The 19,017-nt window shown below is 37.2% G+C and overlaps 1 protein-coding gene across 1 annotated transcript in view; it reads right to left on the bottom strand.

Moving 5' to 3' along the window:
* COBLL1 (cordon-bleu WH2 repeat protein like 1) overlaps positions 1 to 19,017 on the bottom strand; it is a 187,180-nt gene that overhangs the window by 53,982 nt on the left and 114,181 nt on the right. The window contains exon 3 of the mRNA XM_081581254.1: positions 14,586 to 14,774. Coding sequence (XP_081437380.1) covers positions 14,586 to 14,774 — 189 coding nt within the window. The remainder of the gene's footprint in view (positions 1 to 14,585; positions 14,775 to 19,017) is intronic.

Genomic DNA, 19,017 nt, shown 5'->3' with positions numbered 1-19,017 from the left:
GTGCTGATCATGGAACAGCTTCATTAACCTGTTCAATTTATTGTTTCAAGCATTTTTTCTAGGGCCTCTGGGGAATGGCAACCCACTCCAGTACTCTTGCCTGGAGAATTCCATGGACAGAGGACCTGCCAGACTACAGTCCATAGGATCACAAAGAGTCGGACACAACTATGTGACTAACTTTTCTTTTTTTTCTCATCTTCAGCAGATAAAACAAGCCTACAGAATACTGTGAAAGCTGCTTAAAAAGCTAAGTACAGATATTATATTTAAGCATACAAAATTATAATAGTTTAAAAATTCTAAGTAGTATTCAAGAAAACTTGGATCCTTGTGTTGATTTAAAACTTCTGTATATTTTATCTGCCAAACTGTCTTCATATCATAGATTTCAGGAGAAGGAAAAGATCTTCCTTACCCAAAAGCAGTCATTTAACTTAGCAGATGCTCCTTTACAATGTCATTTGGAATATGAGCAATCTTTAGCTTACAAATTGGTTGTGATAAGAATACGGTATTGTCACTTTTGGTCTTTAGAAAGCATAGAATCTACATGAGGAAGCCCACAAAATCCTAACAAAAAGTGTCATACAGAATTCTTAATTCATTCAAACAGCATTTAATATTCCTAGGCACTGGTGACAGGGTACAACTTTATGGCATAACTTCTCTCATATACCCAAAACACTGCTAGATGGGCTAGACTAAGTGTCAGCAAGCTACCATCTGCAGGTCAAAGTGGGTCCACAGTCTTGTTTTCTTAAATAAAAGCTTATTAGCATGCAGCCAAGTTCATTTGTTTCTATAATATCTAGGGCTACTTTTGTGTTATAATGACAGATTTGAGTAGATGTGACTGAGACTGTAGGGCCCGCAAAACCTAATACTTTTTTACTAATTGGCTCTTGACAGAAAAAGTTTAGGGATTCTTGTGCTAGACAGTGAAAAAATAACCAAGTAAGGGTATGATAAAATTTCAAACAGTGATTAAGTGTTGAACACTAATAGTAATACAGAACCTATTTCTATACGGAATTGCTAATCCAACGTGAGATTCAGAGACACTTAATTTTTTGCTTCCCTTTCCACAGATTCCAACTGCTGACACAGACTTGTTTTCATTCACTTCATCTCCCTTCTCTCTCCCACTTACAAGTTGTACCCATTATACATATACCAAGAAAAATAAACAGAATCGTGTGGTCTCAAACTCTTTCTTAATTGTCAGCATTTGAGGAAAGCATACCAAAAAATCTTTTGTATATGTGCTTTCTGCAAATGTCTGGAGGTCCTAAGCTGTTAGCTCATACTCAAAACTGAGGCACTAAAATGCTGTCTAAAAGTCTAATTTTTGTGAACTGTGGTTTACAGGTTGATGGGCTTCACTTGAGGGTAATCAGGTGGCCAGCTTTTTTTCCCCCCAATGGTAAGTATAAATGTCAGTAAAAGATAATTCTCCAATTTCTTGCCTAGATTATGAACAGCTATCAGTCTTTTAGAAACTTGACAGGGAAATGAGACTAAAAAATCTCACTGTTCAGTATGCTATTTTTAATTTACTACATCTATTCCCATATGCACCCACCCTCGGTCTCCTAGGTGGAATTCCCAGGTCTGTAGCCTCTCCGGTGCAACGCTTCCAGAGAGGAAGTATCCTGCTGGGGAAGAATTAGTTGTCTGACACTGTGTGGTCCTGAGGTCAAATACTTTATACAGATTTTCAAACCATCCCCTGGGTTCAGCTCCCTACCTCACCCTCAGCTTCTGTGGTTGTTGCCCATTCTTAGGCCATTCCACTTGTTACGGGATAAAGAGGCATTTTTCATAATGATGCACTCACTTCCCTTCTCTTTCTCATATACTAGTTGTACCCATTATATATATGCCAAGAAAAACGAATAAATAAAAAATAAGTCCCTCAGTAAAAAAAAAAATTAGTTCTCTGTAATATGTTTCAGTCCCCCAAACATGTTTCCTATGTCTTTATTAAAGGCTTGCACGGTAACATTTAGGAGTTTTATTTCTTTCTCTTGAGCTACCTAGTATGTTCATACATAAATTTTCTATAATTGCCCAAATTTTGGCTTTGGATAGTACACACTCAATTTGATCCAGAGAAAGACTAGCATAATAGTATTGTTGAAGTTCATTTTTTGGTAACAGTACTCTATGATAGCAATTTGATGCTAAATACCAATTCTAGATTTGGAAATGGTACTTCTTTCCCTGATAGTAAATAAAGTTAAGAAGGATTAGGTAATGTCTAAATAAATACAATATAAATACAAAATATTTATACAAAATAATTATAAATTACAATAAATTATAAATCCTTATACATATAAGCTGGAAGAGGAGAGAATTTTCAGTGCCAACTCAATGGAGACATGTCCACTGTGGTCTATGAGTAAATGGTGTTATGGTAAGATTATATTTCCCTTTCTCTCTATATATAAATGTGCCAGTTAACACATGTAAAAACTCAAAACATACTTCACACATCTTTTACTTGTTAAATGTACAGTCCTTTTAGAATCTCTGCCAGAGGGCTTCCCTGGTGGCTCAGAGGGTGAAGCGCCTGCCTGCAATGCAGGATACCTGGGTTCGATACCTGGGTCAGGAAGATCCCCTGGAGAAGGAAATGGCAACCCACTCCAGTACTCTTGCTTGGAAAATCCCATGGACAGAGAAGCCTAGTAGAATCTCTGCCAGAAATATACACTAAACATTAACAAGACAAAAACAGTGATTAGTATAAAGTTTTGTTTTTGTTTTGTTAATCTCTTATTTTTATGCTACCATTTTTTATCTTTTAGGGAAAAAGATACTTTACAAACTTTTAAAGAACAATTTGACACTCTAACTCTTCTGATATGCCTTAATGAATTATTGTATTTTTATCTGTGATATGCAAATTTTCTAATTTAATAAAGGTGATGGAGAATGGGCCAAGAATATTATAATTACAGCTTATTCCTTTAGTCAAAGTGGTCACCTATAATTTGCACACTATACCAGATTTCACAGCAAAAAAGTTGCATGGTGACTAGAACCTTTGAATTCACTGCCTAAATATCTTCTAAAACAACTCTTGGAAAAGCAACTAAATGTTACAGATCTTCTTTATGACCTTATTCTTTCATTCTATAATTACAGTTTCAACTTTTATTTAATACTTCCAGAGGCCAATTCTCTCTAGAAAATATTGGTAGGCAGATAAAAGCAAAAGATCAGTAAGTTCTGTAACAGACAAAAATACACAGGGATTTGATATGCCTATAATAATGATATTTCGAGTTTCTGGGCACAGAATTGAATTTTCAACAAACTTGCTCAGTCATGTTCAACTCGTTGTAACCCCGTGGATTGTAGCCCATTAGGCACCTCTGTCCCCAGAACTCTCCAGGCAAAAATAATGGAGTGGGTAGCCATTCCCTTCTCCAGGGGATATTCTGGACCCAGAGATCAAGCCTGGTCTGCTTCATTACAAGTAGATTCTTTATCATCTGAGCCACCAGGGAAGCAAATCTGACTTAAAAAAAAAAAAAAGCTACCCATCTACCTTATTCCTTACACTAAAGTAAGCCTAGGCAGACCACTGTATAAATATGAGAATATAATTCTGGGGGAAAAAACAGAAAAGAAATCCATCTTCATGTAGTTCATGATCTAGAGCAGAATGTCCAATAGAAGTTTCTGCAATGATGGAAATGTCCTGTATCTGTCTTGCCCAATACAGGGGCTTCAAACTGCATGTGGCTGTTGAGCATTTGAAATACACTAAGCTAGTGGACTAACCGGAAAAGGCAATGGCACCCCACTCCAGTACTCTTGCCTGGAAAATCCCATGGACAGAGGAGCCTGGTAGGCTGCAGTCCATGGGGTCACGAAGAGTTGGACATGACTGAACGACTTCACTTTCACTTTTCATTTTCATGCATTGGAGAAGGAAATGGCAACCCACTCCAGTGTTCTTGCCTGGAGAATCCCAGGGATGGCAGAGCCTGGTGGACTGCCGTCTATGGGGTCGCACAGAGTCGGACATGACTGAAGCGACTTAGCAGCAGCAGCAGTGGACTAACAAATTGAATTTTTCATTTCACTTAAATTCAATTTGAATAGTTTAAACAAACGTGATGAGCAACCACTGTACTGGACAGAGTAGCTCTACTGCACTGATTCTCAAAGCGTGATTCACAAGTCAACAGTATTTGTGTTACTGAGAACTCATTAGAAATGGGAATTCTAAAGCTTCAGTCCCAATCCTTGAATGGGAAACTCTGGTAGTGAAGCCTAGGAATATGTGCTTTGACATGCACTCCAGCTGATTCTAACACATACTATGGCTTTCCCACCAGTGATCTGGAGAGAAGATAAAGAAACGAGTAAATTATATGGTATATCAGATAATGATAAATGCTATGATGAAAATAAGGAAGGAGATTAGAAAATGTCCTAACTGAAGAAAAATGACATTAGAAAAGAGATCTGAACAACAAAAGATACTGGTGAAATAGCAATCCCAAGCAGAGCTGACTAGTGCAAAGGCCCTGAGGCAGAAGTGTGTCCCACGTGTTTAAAGAAAAACAGAAACCAGCTTGCTGGGGTGAAAGCAGTAGATAAGATATTAGAGTGATTTTCTTATAGAGCTGGAAGGCCTGGTGGAAGCCTGGGATTTTATGAAGTGAGATAGAAAACCACAGAAGGGCTGTGAGGAGTGATAGGATCTACATTACACTTGTAAAGGATTATATTCTGATTGCTGTATTCACAGTGGTCTGGGGGAGCAGTTACAAAGCTACTGCAAAAATTTAGGTGTGAGATGGTGGTCGTTTAGATTAGTCAGATTCCAGATGTATTTCATAAGGTGGTGAAAGGATTAAATCTAGTGTGGGAAGAAAGGGTAAAATGACACAAGAGACAGAAAGAGGAGACAGGACTTCCCTGGTGGTCCAGTGGCTAAGATGCTGCGTTCCCAATGCAAGGGGTACGTGTTCAATCCCTGGCCAGGGAAAAAGATCCCACATGCTGCAACTAAAGATCCTGTATGCCACAATGAATACCTAAGATCCCAGGTGTTGCAGCTAAGACCCAGAGCAATCAAATAAATAAATTAAAAAAAAAAGAGAGCGAGAGAAGCCAGCCAATGGGAAGAGACCAGGATTGCGGGAGACACTACCAAGTGGCAACGTTGCTAAAAGGACCCTATGGAAGGTCTGAAATGCTCATTGAAGTGATTTGGTATGTGATATGCTTACTAACCTCTCCCCAGTGACCCCAAACCATTGTGCTGGTAGCTTTGAGAGTGGTTAAATCAAGGACAGAAAGAACATTTCAAAAAATAAGGGACTGAAAAATAAGAATCCAAAGTTAAGATATAAAGTCCAGGTCAAAGGTGGCTCCAAGAACACAAACCCTTGGGAATTTACAATAATATTATAAAGGGTATTTATGAAGCAAGGGTTCAGGCCAATCTTTCAGAGACCTGGAAGAGCAGAGTGATTTCAAGATGTTATCTGGGTACCCCTATACCTAGACGTGAACTCCTCTCTAGCAGGTCCACCTCTTAGCAGACTTTCTTTCCAGGACCTAATACAACACAGGTCAGCATCACTGAATGAGGAATTTATAGAAGCCAATGATTATTTATCTCTTAGGTAATTCTGCTTAAATATCCATGAGCTCAAATACACACCAGACAATATGCATTTGAGATGGCTGTTCAGTGTCTGATGCATGAAAAGGTGAAACTGTCAAAAGGAGACTCACATGCTTAAAAAAAAAAAAATACAGAGGTGAGAAAGTGGTTTTGATTTTTGTTTTTTAATTAACAAACTTGACTAGTAGCCTTGTTGCATGCAAAGACAGTACACTTAACATAGAAGTGTGGTATAAGCATTAAGTTGGACTAAGACTTTTTCCAAAATCAGCCTCAGATCAGTTCGACTGCTTGAATTATTTGATTAAAGGCTCAGCATTTGGCCCTAAAACCACAGAAGAGATGACCCTGACCTAGCCAATTCTGAGGGTGGGAATTACTGACCATCTGGTTCTACCTTAAAGGAGTTGTAACACAATAAAAGCAGGACACTAACTTTAAAGCAGGCCCTGCACACAGTGGGACTGCTTTGGGGATTAACTAGTCACAAAATGCTCCCCTAGAAAGCAAAATCCTCTCTTGAGTATAGTTTAGAATTATCCACCTGAATGCCAAGTTACTTCTACCAAAAACAACAATTTTAGTTTGATGGTAATTATCCTAAGCTGATGTACCTAACAACCATTGGCTGAAAGGTTTAACCACGTGATCACCATAGTAAGGACACTTGTTTTCTTATTTGCTAAGGTGGGAGCACATACCAGCAGTCCACCCGAAACCCAAGCCAAATAACTAAAAGTTGAATAGGATTGGCTGAATTTGATCACCACTTCCTCATTCAAACAAGAAACAGTCTTTTCCTCCTCTATATCACCATATTACTTTGATTTTTGGCTTATTATTTAACAAAATCTGCTTTGCACTATTATTTACAGATTTTTTTTTGTAATCTTGTAAAATAATGACCTTCTAAAGAGCGGACTTCAAAAAAAAAAAACCTCTTCTTTGAACCAGAAGAAATCCCTATGAGATTTCCCACTCCATTTTGAAATAACAATCCTTTGCATTAATTTCATATCTAGTATCTCCTTTGAGTTCACAACCACCACAAAAGCTACTTCCACTTTATGAATGAAGAAACTGTGGTTAGAAAAGTGACATAAACAGATTACAAAGAGCATAAATAGAATTGGCTGCAGTCAGAGTGAAAATGTCCTGACTCCTAATCCAGCTACACTTTAGCCTCAGGATCACATGCAGGACTCAGAGCAGATGGCTTGCAACAGGTTATCTGCTATCTACTGCAGTTTTACTTCAAAGATTGATGGCATCACTAAATAACTATCTGAAATCCTCCAATGACCCTTCCTGCATTTAGGGTACATATGAAGGGTAATCTTATTCTAGTTTTATTACCTGCTAGATAAAAGAAGACTTCTGCTTTGAGATTTTAAAAATCCACTTAGGTATTAAAAATGAAAGTCAGGATTCACCAAAGAGCTTTCAGATTAGCTCCAACAACTGCTGCTGCTAAGTCACTTCAGTCGTGTCCGACTCTGTGCGACCCCATAGATGGCAGCCACCAGGCTCTGCCGTCCCTGGGATTCTCCAGGCAAGAATACTGGAGTGGGTTGCCATTTCCTTCTCCAGTGCATGAAAGGGAAAAGTGAAAGTGAAGTCGCTCAGTCGTGTCCGACTCTTAGCGACCCCATGGACTGCAGCCTACCAGGCTCCTCCATCCATGGGATTTTCCAAGCAAGAGTACTGGAGTGGGGTGCCATTGCCTTCTCCGGCTCCAACAACTACCTACATGAATTTCCAAACCCTAGAGGTGCTTAAACAAAGTCACTTACCAATAGGGTTGCTATGTAACTGACCCAATCTGGACACCTGAGAATGAAAGGGGGTTAGTAATTACTCTGGGAAAATAGACACAAACAGGGACTGTCATAAGAAAACGAGGATGCATGATGAAAGTACTTTTTATGACCAGATGGATTTCAAGCATCTGATAAGGGGTTGAGGTTGAATGAATAAGATTCTTTCTTAATAAGATCCTTTAAATCTACCCTTGTGTCTAATAAGGTATATTTTACTCATTTTCAATAAATCCTCAAAACTGAGTTGAGTTGAATTGGTTCCAGCTGTCCCTTACAAATGTATACCAACAACCCAATTAAACTTATTGATGACAGTATAGGAACTTTTAGGACATTCTCTGTTGTTACTGATGTTTATCTTACGATAACCCACCTCATTCAATAAAGAGTTCAGGAATGAAGCTAACCCACCTAGTTCAGAATGAGTTCAAGAATGTCCATGTGCCTGAAATGAAGTGGATCAGGTACATAAAACAAGAAACCTAATCTCAAAGTTGAGAGTGCTTACTGAATTATGCAATAGGAAAAGGTTATATACCACAATGTTAATAGCTGTAACCGGTCTTCTTAATTATAACATGGTGTTTTAAGTATTATTTTTTTTTTCCTGGCTTGTCTGTATTTTCCCACTTTCTATAATAATCCCCAACCACTGCATTTATCAGGCTTCTCTGGGCTCAGTTGGTAAAGAATCTGCCTGCAATGCAGGAGACCCACACTGTTCGATCCCTGGGTTGGGAAGATCCCCTGGAGAAGGAAATGGCTACCCGCTCCAGTATGCTTGCCTGGGAAATTCCACAGAGGAGCCTGGTGGGCTACAGTCTATGGGGTTGCAAGTCAGACACAACTAAATGAGCAAACTAATCACCACCACTGCATTTAGAGTCATAAAAAATTAAAAATAAAATTAAGAAGGGTCATTGTTGCAAGGTATAGATTCCAGGGAAAGAAAGGGATGAGGGCGGCCCTTCTAGGAACCACACTTGGAGGGTGTTGTTAGTATTCAGTTACCCTAACAACCAGGAGAGCCATCAGCCAATAGATGCTTATGTGCTGCCTGGCTCAGGGCTGTGGGGGGCAGTACTGAAGCCTGGTGTACAGGATTCAAACTAGGTAAAAACTCAGGCAGGGCTGTTATACTTAAATGACTTAACAGTTAAAATTCCAACTTTTATTTAGCAGCTGTAGTTGAATAAGTATCTAAATCAAAATTTAGAGCTTTCTTATGGAGCTCAATGGAAATGACTCTGATGCTGGGAAAGATAGAGGGCAAGAAGAGAAGGGGGTGATAGAGGGTAAGACAGATGTGGATGGCATCACTGACTCAATGGACACAAGTCAATGCAGCATGCCAGGCTTCCCTGCCCCTCACCAACTCCTAGAGCCTATTCAAACTCAAGTCCATCAAGTCGGTGATGCCATCCAACCATCTCATCCTCTGTCGACCCCTTCTCCTCCTGCCTTCAATCATTCCCAGCATCAGGGTCTTTACCAATGAGTCGGTTCTTCACATCAGGTGGCCAAAGTATTAGGGTTTCAGCTTTAGAATCAGTCCTTCCAATGAATATTCAGGACTGATTTCCTTTAGGATGGACTAGTTGGATCTCCTTGCAGTCCAAGGGACTCTCAAGAGTCTTCTCCAGCACCACAGTTCAAAAGCATCAATTCTTTGGTGCTCAGCTTTCTTTATAGTCCAACTCTCACATTCATACACGACTACTGGAAAAACCATAGCTTTGACTAGATGGACCTTTGTTGGTAAAGTAATGTCTCTGCTTTTTAATATGCTGTCTAGTTTAGTCATAACTTTTCTTCCAAGGAGCAAGCATCTTTTAATTTCATGGCTGCAGTCACCATTTGCAGTGATTTTGGAGCCCAAAAAAATAAAGTCTCTTACTGCTTCCATTGCTTCCCCATCTATTTGACGTGAAGTGATGGGACCGGGAGCCATGAACAACAACAAATGGAGTTCAATGTGGTTGTGCCATGCAACAGATTTTCAGCAGTGTGTTTTTGAAATCTATCACCCTATCATATAATGTATTTACTACACATCTGTCATTTGACATTTTTCAGTAAATATAAGAATGATTCTGAAATTCTGAAGTTCTTCTGAGATCCATACCACTTGCTGTATTACTGGTTTAGGGGTGGGATGTAAACAAAACTGACCCACATTAATTCAGTAATATCTTGTCATTTTTCATAGCCTACTTTCTTCCAGTAGGTGGCACTGCAGTTCACGTAAAACACTCTTGAGTTAGTTCTCTGACCCACCGGGTACCAGTCGAAACTCTGCTCACAAAGGTCAGAGATATGAGGTGACTTGCTTGAGGTCACATAGCAAGTTATGGAATAAACTGTAGAGCCTGAGACTTCTAACTTCAAGTTCCATGCTTTCTTTATTTGTGTTTTCATTCCTGATACTCTAAGATTTGCTCATATCAAAACAAATCCCTATTTATGGTATTCAGGACGTAAAATATCACAAACTATAGGAGAGAGAATAGACTAATAGACATAGAGTGCTCTCCCTGTAGGCCAACAGAGAGTTAATGTCAATCTTTTATCAAATTTCCAAATGAAAACTGCTTTTAAAATGTCCCCAGAGAAAACGGTAAAAATATTTATTCAATGAGAATGACACCTGACTATAAAGCAAGGACATAGGGTGACGTACAAACATACCTACATACTTCCTTTTTCACTGTAGTATCTATCAGAGTTTAACCTATAAGCTCATTTTTATTAAAAATTAACTTTTCCCAAGCACTAGTAGATACCACCACATATGCTATTGCATAGCGTGGCATTTTCTGAGGAGCTCAGCCCCTACGCAGCTTGCCTCTAACAATATTCTTTAATGCTCACTTTTTGCAAGGCCCAGAGCTGCTTTGTCTAGTGAAAAAGATTGTTTACTTGACCTGCACACACAGACAGATATGTATATATATATATATATGTATGTATGCATGCATATATATATATATATATACACACACACATGCATACATATACATACACATATACCTGTACTTCCTTCCTTCAATCCAATCATTTGTAATAACAGGACAAACAGAAATGCCCAAAGTTTTCATGCTGCCACTCAGCTATCTTAGATGTAAGCCAAGGATCACAAAGGCAAGATGACAGACATTGGGTGACTTTTGGTCACTAAAGAGGCAATATCACCAAGCTCTGATACCGAAAGATTGGTAAGCCTGTACAGGTAGCTCTTAACCTGACTCAGGATAACAAGCTTTTAGTTTTCCCTTGAGCATAAGTCTATTACCATCTCCAAGTTTATTGTGTTCCTTAATCTGAATAAGCTCTTCAGTGAAAAATCAAGGTACAAAGAAGCGTATTCTAAGATAATATTGTGTGTTACATTCTCAAAAATGGGACTTTCTGAGCATACCTCTGCATGTGCTGTATGAGAACAGAAGGCAACTTTCTAAAGAACTTCCCCAAGAATACATTTTGAAAAGCACAATTTTTCTGAAAAGTTAAATGAAGCATAAGTTTCTAAATATTTATTTCAGGCTCATATTGACATTATTCTTCAAAGGAAATATATATAAGTAACACCATTGAAATATACAATACAAATATACAAATTAAGAATAAATGGCCTCAAAATAATAAAAATATATTAGCCCCTTCATAGTGACATAAGGAACTTTGATTTATTAATTGCTAAGAAAACTTTATGCCCTTAATTAAATTACTTAATTTAATTAAAATACTCTTCCATAGCATACTCTTCCACTAAATCCCTATATCATTTTGTTGAAAACTGTCTTATTCCATTTATGGTAACAAAGCCAGGAAGAAATTTAAGTTATCTATACCATGGCTCTGCATATTGGGTAGCTAACATATTTCAGAAATAGAAAATTTTTTTCTATAATTACATTTTTTGTTTTTCTTATTATTGTTAAACATTGATTTTTTTTTTTTTAAACAATGGGCCAGCAATTGCTGCAACCTTCAAAATATCCCAAATCACACTGAAGATAGCCTGAACTGCCCTCTAAAATATTTGGAATCACTTCTAGATATCCATAATCATACTCCTGAAATATTCAGAATTGCACAATCACTTTTAATCATAAACAATATAAAAAAATTAGTCATAGTGTTTTCAACTTGAGTCATTCCTGAGTGATAAAACTATTAGGAACAAATTCTAAAATCAAACTCCCTCATAAAAATACTGATATAAAACAAATTCTACTCTCAGAAAAGTTTTTCAGCCCCAAACAAAATTTAAAAAGCAATCGGAATTTGGGGCATTCTTGCCTTGCTCTCTACCTGAGAAAATATCTTTATTTAAGAGATTCTGGGAAAGCTACTGAGGCCCATCCAAATGTCTCTTCAAGACACATCATTTAAGTTGCTATCTCCATCAGCACACAAGATTTAAGGAGACAATATCTGAATTTACTAAATGTCTACTACATTGCAAGAAACTGTAAAAAAATAAATAAATAAATAAGAAAAAGAAAGAAAAAAGAAACTGTGATAAGGACTAAAAAGAAAAGTCATCACACCTGCCTGGATGTTTTGGTTTGTTTAAGAAGATAAGACACACATACAAATTATAGCCTGAGATAATGTATGATAACCATCAATGGTATCAAGTGTCAGAGGAGTTTGGAAGTTAGAGGTAAACAGTTCTTTCTTGGGAGATCAGGGAGCCTTTATATAAAAAGTTTCACTTGAGCTCTATTAACTGGATAAATGTGGCTGGTATGGTACTCAAGATGGAAAGGCTTTCAAAAAAAATGTGCGAGTGGACAAAGCAGAGTATCTGTAGAAGAAAAGAGTCATGTGGCTAAAGCTGAAGCAATTTAGAGGGGAGTAGTGAAGGAAAGCCTGCCTAACTTCAGAGAAGTTAGGCGGGGCACCTCATGTGCAGGCTTGGTAGCTTGGACTTCCTCACTTTGGTGTTGAATTGCCATTCCCCGCAGTCTTTTATCATAGGGAGTGCCACAAACAGAGGGGTGTTTTAGTCAGATTACCCTGAGGGTGGAGAATGAATGGAGAGAGCCCAGGATTAAGGAAAACAGTTCTCAATAGAAAATGGAGAAGGCCACTATGTGCCAGGCACTGATAGTATTTCATTTAATCCCCAAAACAATTCAGTTATAAAACATTTTTATAGATAAGAAAACTGAAGCAATTCAACAATAGTTGGCAGCCCAGAAACAAAAAGCTGACTGGTGGAAAATTACTCCGGTTTAGGACCCTGGAAGGCAAACAGGCTAGAAAGTCAAAGGGGTGCAGAAAATCTAGGGTCCTTGCAAGTACAAATGCAGTAGAAATGACCAATGAATTCAAGTCAAATATGAAAAAAACATGCAGCAATCGGAAGAGAAGTCATCAATTAGACTTAAGGAGGATGAAGAACAACTCCAATTTAAAAAGTGGATAAGCTAGATTCAAAAAAACTGTGTCAAAGTGGAAACCCTAAGATCTCACTTTTGAAACAGTTTCAAAGTAATAAGATACAGCTGTCCAGTTGGACAGGGGAAGTAGACTATGGACACAGTTTTCCAGAGTTAAGGAAACAGAAGGAAGTTAGCTTGGTGTAGCAGGTGGGAAAATCTGAAGTAATTACAATGGGTTACATGATAGAGAGGAAACCTGTGATTCTAATACTGAAGTCATTGAGGTTAAAAAAAAAAAATCTAAAGAACCCAGAGGGCTAATAGTAGGGAAGATGGCTGTATAAACAGGTGACTGGTATATTCAAGAAGAAATTTTGAGTACTGATGAAACCACTGTTATCTGTCAGCATTAGTGAAGAACTAGGAAAAATAACTGACTTAAAAAAATCACCTTGTATCCAGGGAACATAAGAGGAATTGCCTTTACATTACCCAAGCCACATCCATTATCATCATTATTTTGAAACCAGGGTAATGGTGTGATTTCAAGGGTTAAAGATGATACAATGACCATTGTCTCTAACTCACAAGATGCCTTCTTCACCCAGAAGCGGTGGAAGCCCCCCAAGGTCAATCACAGGGTTCCCAACCTCAAAACATGATTCAATGTGTCAACTCCAAAACTATTTTCAACACAAAACAAATGGCAGAGTACAACTTACTTGAATTTAATAAGAATTTAATATGCAATACTATGTACTGTTTGCTAATGCTGAACTTGTCTATTTTCATGTACTTTCAATAATTCATAAAGTTGTACATAATCTTAAGGATAAATCTCAAAAGTAAGGTATCTTGAATGAATTTCTTCTAGATAAAACCACATTACAAAAATGCAATACCCAATAGATTGCTTACTTATTCTTTCATTCTACAAACAAATATATATACATACACATGCAACTAAAGGTCAAAATAGCTTCAGTTTCTAAAACACTACCCCTGATAACAAACAGGTAGTTAAAGGTGAAAGGAACAAGACCAAGTATACAACTCATGTAACTTTCCTCTTCAAAACGAAATGGAAAATTACACTTGGCTGCATTCCATTTTTCCAGTTTTTATTCAGGTATTTAAAATATCAGTCTCCTAAATCACATAGTCCCTTCTTCTGGGTTGAAGTTTAATTTTCTGTTTCTATTAAATTTATCTACATTTTAATAAATTCATTAAATCATTCAATGATGTAAAAAAATGCTGCTAGTTTTAAAGACAGATTTATCTGTTTGGATAAAGAGAGTACCTTTTAAGAGTAGCTTCTGCAAGTCAAATTTGGAGAAGCAGCTTAAAAAAGAATAATTTGGAAGCGAAGGGAAGGAGTTTTCTTATGGATCTCTGGCTTGCTTTGTAAGTTTGACTTAGAAAATCAATAAAACTGATGACTATTTTAAAAAAAACTTAGTAAATGACTAACAAAATGTAAAATAGTTCCAAATTACAAGAGTCACTTCACCAGGGTTGTGGAATCCATATATTTGATATTTAAAGCATTGTCAGGAAAATTCTAATACCTCTTATCATCTACTTCTTTTTTTAATAGATAACTAAACTGAGTGATGAATAACGTATCTGTCAAAGAAAAAAGATGTCCAAACAGAGGGTTTCAATTACAGAAGAAAGGGAAGTCCTGGTGTTTCATTCACTCCACCGTACCTGCCATTAACAGTAGTAGATTTGATAATATCTCCAGGTAGAACCACTAAGAGTTCAATGTCTTTATCTGTCATGTTCTCTTTCTGATCCATGATAAAGGCAGAAGATTCTACAGAATCATCAACTGAAGAGGCATCAAGGCATTTGGTCTCAGCTGGAGGAAGTGGTGCCTTGGCTTTTGGTTTTCTCCTAAAACAAAAACAAAACACAAAGAATAAAGTATACATGTTTTAAAAATAACTTGCTAATATGATCTCATTTAATAAAAACACAAAATGTGTGTATGCTTTTTCAGATCTAGGAAAAATGCACTGAAACACTAAAACTGTTAGCTTACTAGGGATGGTAGAATAAAGTTAAAAAATTTTTTTTGCCTTTTTAAAAATCAGCATATTTGTTTGTTTTCAACAATACGCTTGCATTACTTGGCAATACAAATGGGATAACAAAGAGATTAGATATCGGCCTTCATTAAATTCAATTAATGTGTGTTCACTACAGCAGGCAAAAGTATTGCATTTTGTTTGATGGAACAAATTATAAAATTCTTATTGTCCTAATATCTCATTTCCATACCCCCTACTAGCTCTTACTTTCATGTCTTTCATTGTACTTTTTTCTAATGTAGTGTATTCTGCATCTTTATCCAGATTAAACTCTACTTATGCTACTAAATCTAGCTGCAACGACCCTCCTCCCACGCCCTACATCAATATGAGGTGGCACATATCCTACATGGCACATACAACAAATTACACAAATGTAACATTTTTTTTTCCATTTCCCCCCAGTGGAAAATTTCATCTCTCTGCCTACAATTATTACTCCCTGTAAGAAAGAAGTATGCTGTATTTCCCACTGGGCTTACTAATCAACACTGAACAGCGATTGGTTATTTGTTAAATTATATGGAATTTTCCAGGCAAGAATACTGGAGTGGGTTGCCATTTCCTTCTCCAGGGGATTTTCCTGACCCAGGGATGGAACTTGGGTCTCTAGCATTGTAGGTAAAGTCTTTACCAAACTGAGCCACCAGGGAAGCCCCCAAAATAAAAAATGTTACAAGTAATTATTCTAATGAATATGTTTCAGTGTCACTTACCAGGACAACCCCTTAACTGATTTATAACAGAAATAATAGTAGACATTCTGCACAAGACCAATTCAATGATTTGAGGGGTTGAAAAAAATGAGATATGGAAATAAACATCATGTAACTATAAGTAAATACATACACGTATTTTCTAAGTACTGCAAATTAGAGCTTTTGAAAATGTTACTTTTTACTTTTTTTATTGAAATATAGTTGACATATAACGTTACAGACATATAACATTAAGTTGTGTCAGGTGTACTACATAGTGATTTGACATTTGCATATGTTATGAAATGATCCTAAGTCTAATAACCATCTGTCCCATACAAAGTTATTACAATATTACTGATTATATTTTTGTGCTATTAATATATTGTATATATCCCTGTGGCTTATTTAAAATTGGAGATTTGTATCTCTTACTTATGGGCTTCCCTGGTGGCTCAGTGGTAAAGAATCCACCTGTCAAGCAGGAGATGCAGGATCAGTCCCTGAGTCAGGGAATACTCCCTGGAGAAAGAAATGGCAACCCATTCCAGTATTCCTGAGTGGGGAATCCCACGAACAGTGGAGCCTGGAGGGCTATAGTCCACGGGGTCTCAAAACAGTCAGACATGACTTAGCGACGAAACAACAACAAATCTCTTAATTTCCTTCACCTATTCTTTCCCATCCCCAGACTGATTCAAAAAGAAAAAATACTTCTGCTTTCTACCTCTTTCCATTCCTAGGTAAAAATAAAAACCATAAAGATAAAAGGGCTTCTCTGTAAGTAAATATGTAACATCCAGTCATTCAGTATTTTCAAAACTTAATGTCTCACAAATCTAAGCACCTTTGTGCACTCAGCATCATGAAAAAAACAGAAACAAGGTTACTACATTAATTTTCTAAAATAATAGAACTTTAATTTTTAGGAGTATAATTGCAAAGTTATATTACACTTTAGAAAATATTTCTTTTACAATAGTGACAAAAAATGAATTTTTAGAAGTATTTCAGTAAATATAACAAGTTTATAAAATTTCTATGAAGAACAACTTTATCCAGTTTCCAAATGTTTTTTAATATATTAAAATTGACTGCTCATCTATTCAACAAACATTTACCCTGTATCTGACAATCATGTAGTGCAGGGAGCCAGCTCACGAGATCCCACCCATGGCAAGGTCATGAGGAGAGGACAGATTGAGCACGGCTTCTCAGGCCTCAGGGATTCTCGGAAGGCTGCCTCAGCACTCACCTTAAAGACGGTATCTGTCTTTCTGATGTTTGCTACAATAAACCTCTTCTTATTTTCTGTGACTTAGACAAAAGGCTTTTCCTGATTCTCTTCTAAAATAGATCTATCTGAAATCTCAATCGACAAGGCCCCTGAACGGTAGCACCCTAATAAAATTATCTAGGATATAGAGAATGCTAATCTAAATTCCTCTTGCTAGCATATTGGTTTGTTTAATAAATGTACCTGTGTCTTTGGAGCTAATGTGTATGACTGCTCCTTAACAATAAACAGCATTGAGAGCCTCCACACAGAAAGCCCCAATGGGCACGGAAACCTTTTGTAGGGAAAAAGATTTGTTAGGAAATATAGGAAATATTGCTTTATGAAACTGTTACTTTGTTTATATTTACTCACTATGTTTTTGCTCTTAACGTATTTAGCCTATATAATGAAAGCATAATAGTTAGAGATTTATATAAATAGAAGTTTAGCTTTAATACAAATAATAAGACAATTGTTGATTTAACTGATGATTCTTACTTAGAGCTGACCTTCAGCTTGCTGTTCTATGACTTTATGGAACCACATTCTTTTCTGTTAAGCTCAAGGCATAGAATAAATTACCGAAAACAGGTTTTACCTTGAAACTTTCTATTGATGAATTCTTTCCTGCTGTGCCTGATACAAAAGTGTTCTGACTGATCAACCCTTGTCAATGGAGAGTCACAAGATGTTAGCAGGCCCCCAGGCCAGAAGATGATGTAAACAAAATGAGGCTTTTTGTAACTAAAGATATGCAAACGGTTTTGATGAGGGTCAAAACTGGCGACCCGTTAAGCTGATTTGGTATGACTCTACACTTTACATTTGTTTCTATGTACCACTAAAAATATAAAAGCTGTCTTGAAAACAATAAAGTCGGGAGACACTTGGAAACACCGGGACTCGCCGTGTCTTCTCATTCGCATCGCTGACGCCGTCCATCCTGAGGGAACCCCTGGACCAGCTGGAGCTGGACTCCGGCAATGTAGCAGATTCAGCTAAACACTGGGGATGTAAAGACTGTGACAGCCAGAACCAGTTCTCTTACCCGGAAAAGGACTGATAGATACATGCAAAATTATAATAAAGTTTGATGACTCTTCTAGTACAGGTATGCGGATGATACAGCTGAAGCTCATAGGAAGAGAAACCTGTGTAGCAATCCAGAAATGTTTGAGAGATGGGAAACATGAGTTGAGTTTGGGAAATGAATAGAAACTCACAGGAAAAGACAAGAAATAATTGATATTTTAGCAGGGAAAAGCAATCTAACCATGAAAGAAAGTGGTACTTCTCAAATTTGAAGAGTTTGGTAAAATTCAACAGAGAAGTCAAAGGAGAGGAGAAATCAGTGAATCAATGAAAAATTTTTATAAATAAGAGAATTCAACAAGGTGGCTTGGCACAAAGTGAACATGCCAACATCAATAGCCTATGTAAACATAAGTCAAAGTATAATGAAAGAGAAAACTTCTTTTACAGTAGCAACAAAAATGAATTTTAAAAATTATTATAGTAAATACAAGAATTTTGCAAAATCTATATGAAGAAAATCTTAAATGCCAAATATTCTGCTTGGATCTTTCCCTTCAACTCCAGATTTGTAAATCCAATGCCTACTTGACATCTGGACTCAGATGACTGACTGGAATCTCCAACTTAATTTACCTTCCAATTCCTCTTCGCAGCTCCTCCAAACCAAATGATTTACTCTCCAAGACTTCCATCGCAGTAAATCATAATTAGCTCAGTTGCTTGGGCCCCAAATCTCCTCTTTGATACACATACAATCCAATTCATTGACAAATTCTGCCAGCTCTATATTATAAATAGACCCAGAATCCATCAACAACCTTGACTACTAAATATCTCCATTCAAGCTGCTCTTGGTCTTCCCGTTCCCAGCCTTGTCACTTTACACTCTAGTCTCAACATAGCAACTGGAGTGATCCTCTTAAAATGTTAAGCCTGGTCACAGAACTTCCTTTCCCACCCTTCGATGGCTTCTGACCTCACCTAAAATAAGATCTAGAGTTTTATAATCCGTCCACCCTTACCCTAGCCTCTCT

Source organism: Giraffa tippelskirchi, chromosome 3, assembly GCF_054371585.1.
Source record: "Giraffa tippelskirchi isolate mGirTip1 chromosome 3, T2T-mGirTip1v1.2.pri, whole genome shotgun sequence".
NCBI classification, from domain to species: domain Eukaryota; kingdom Metazoa; phylum Chordata; class Mammalia; order Artiodactyla; family Giraffidae; genus Giraffa; species Giraffa tippelskirchi.
This window is presented reverse-complemented; position numbering and strand designations above follow the sequence as displayed.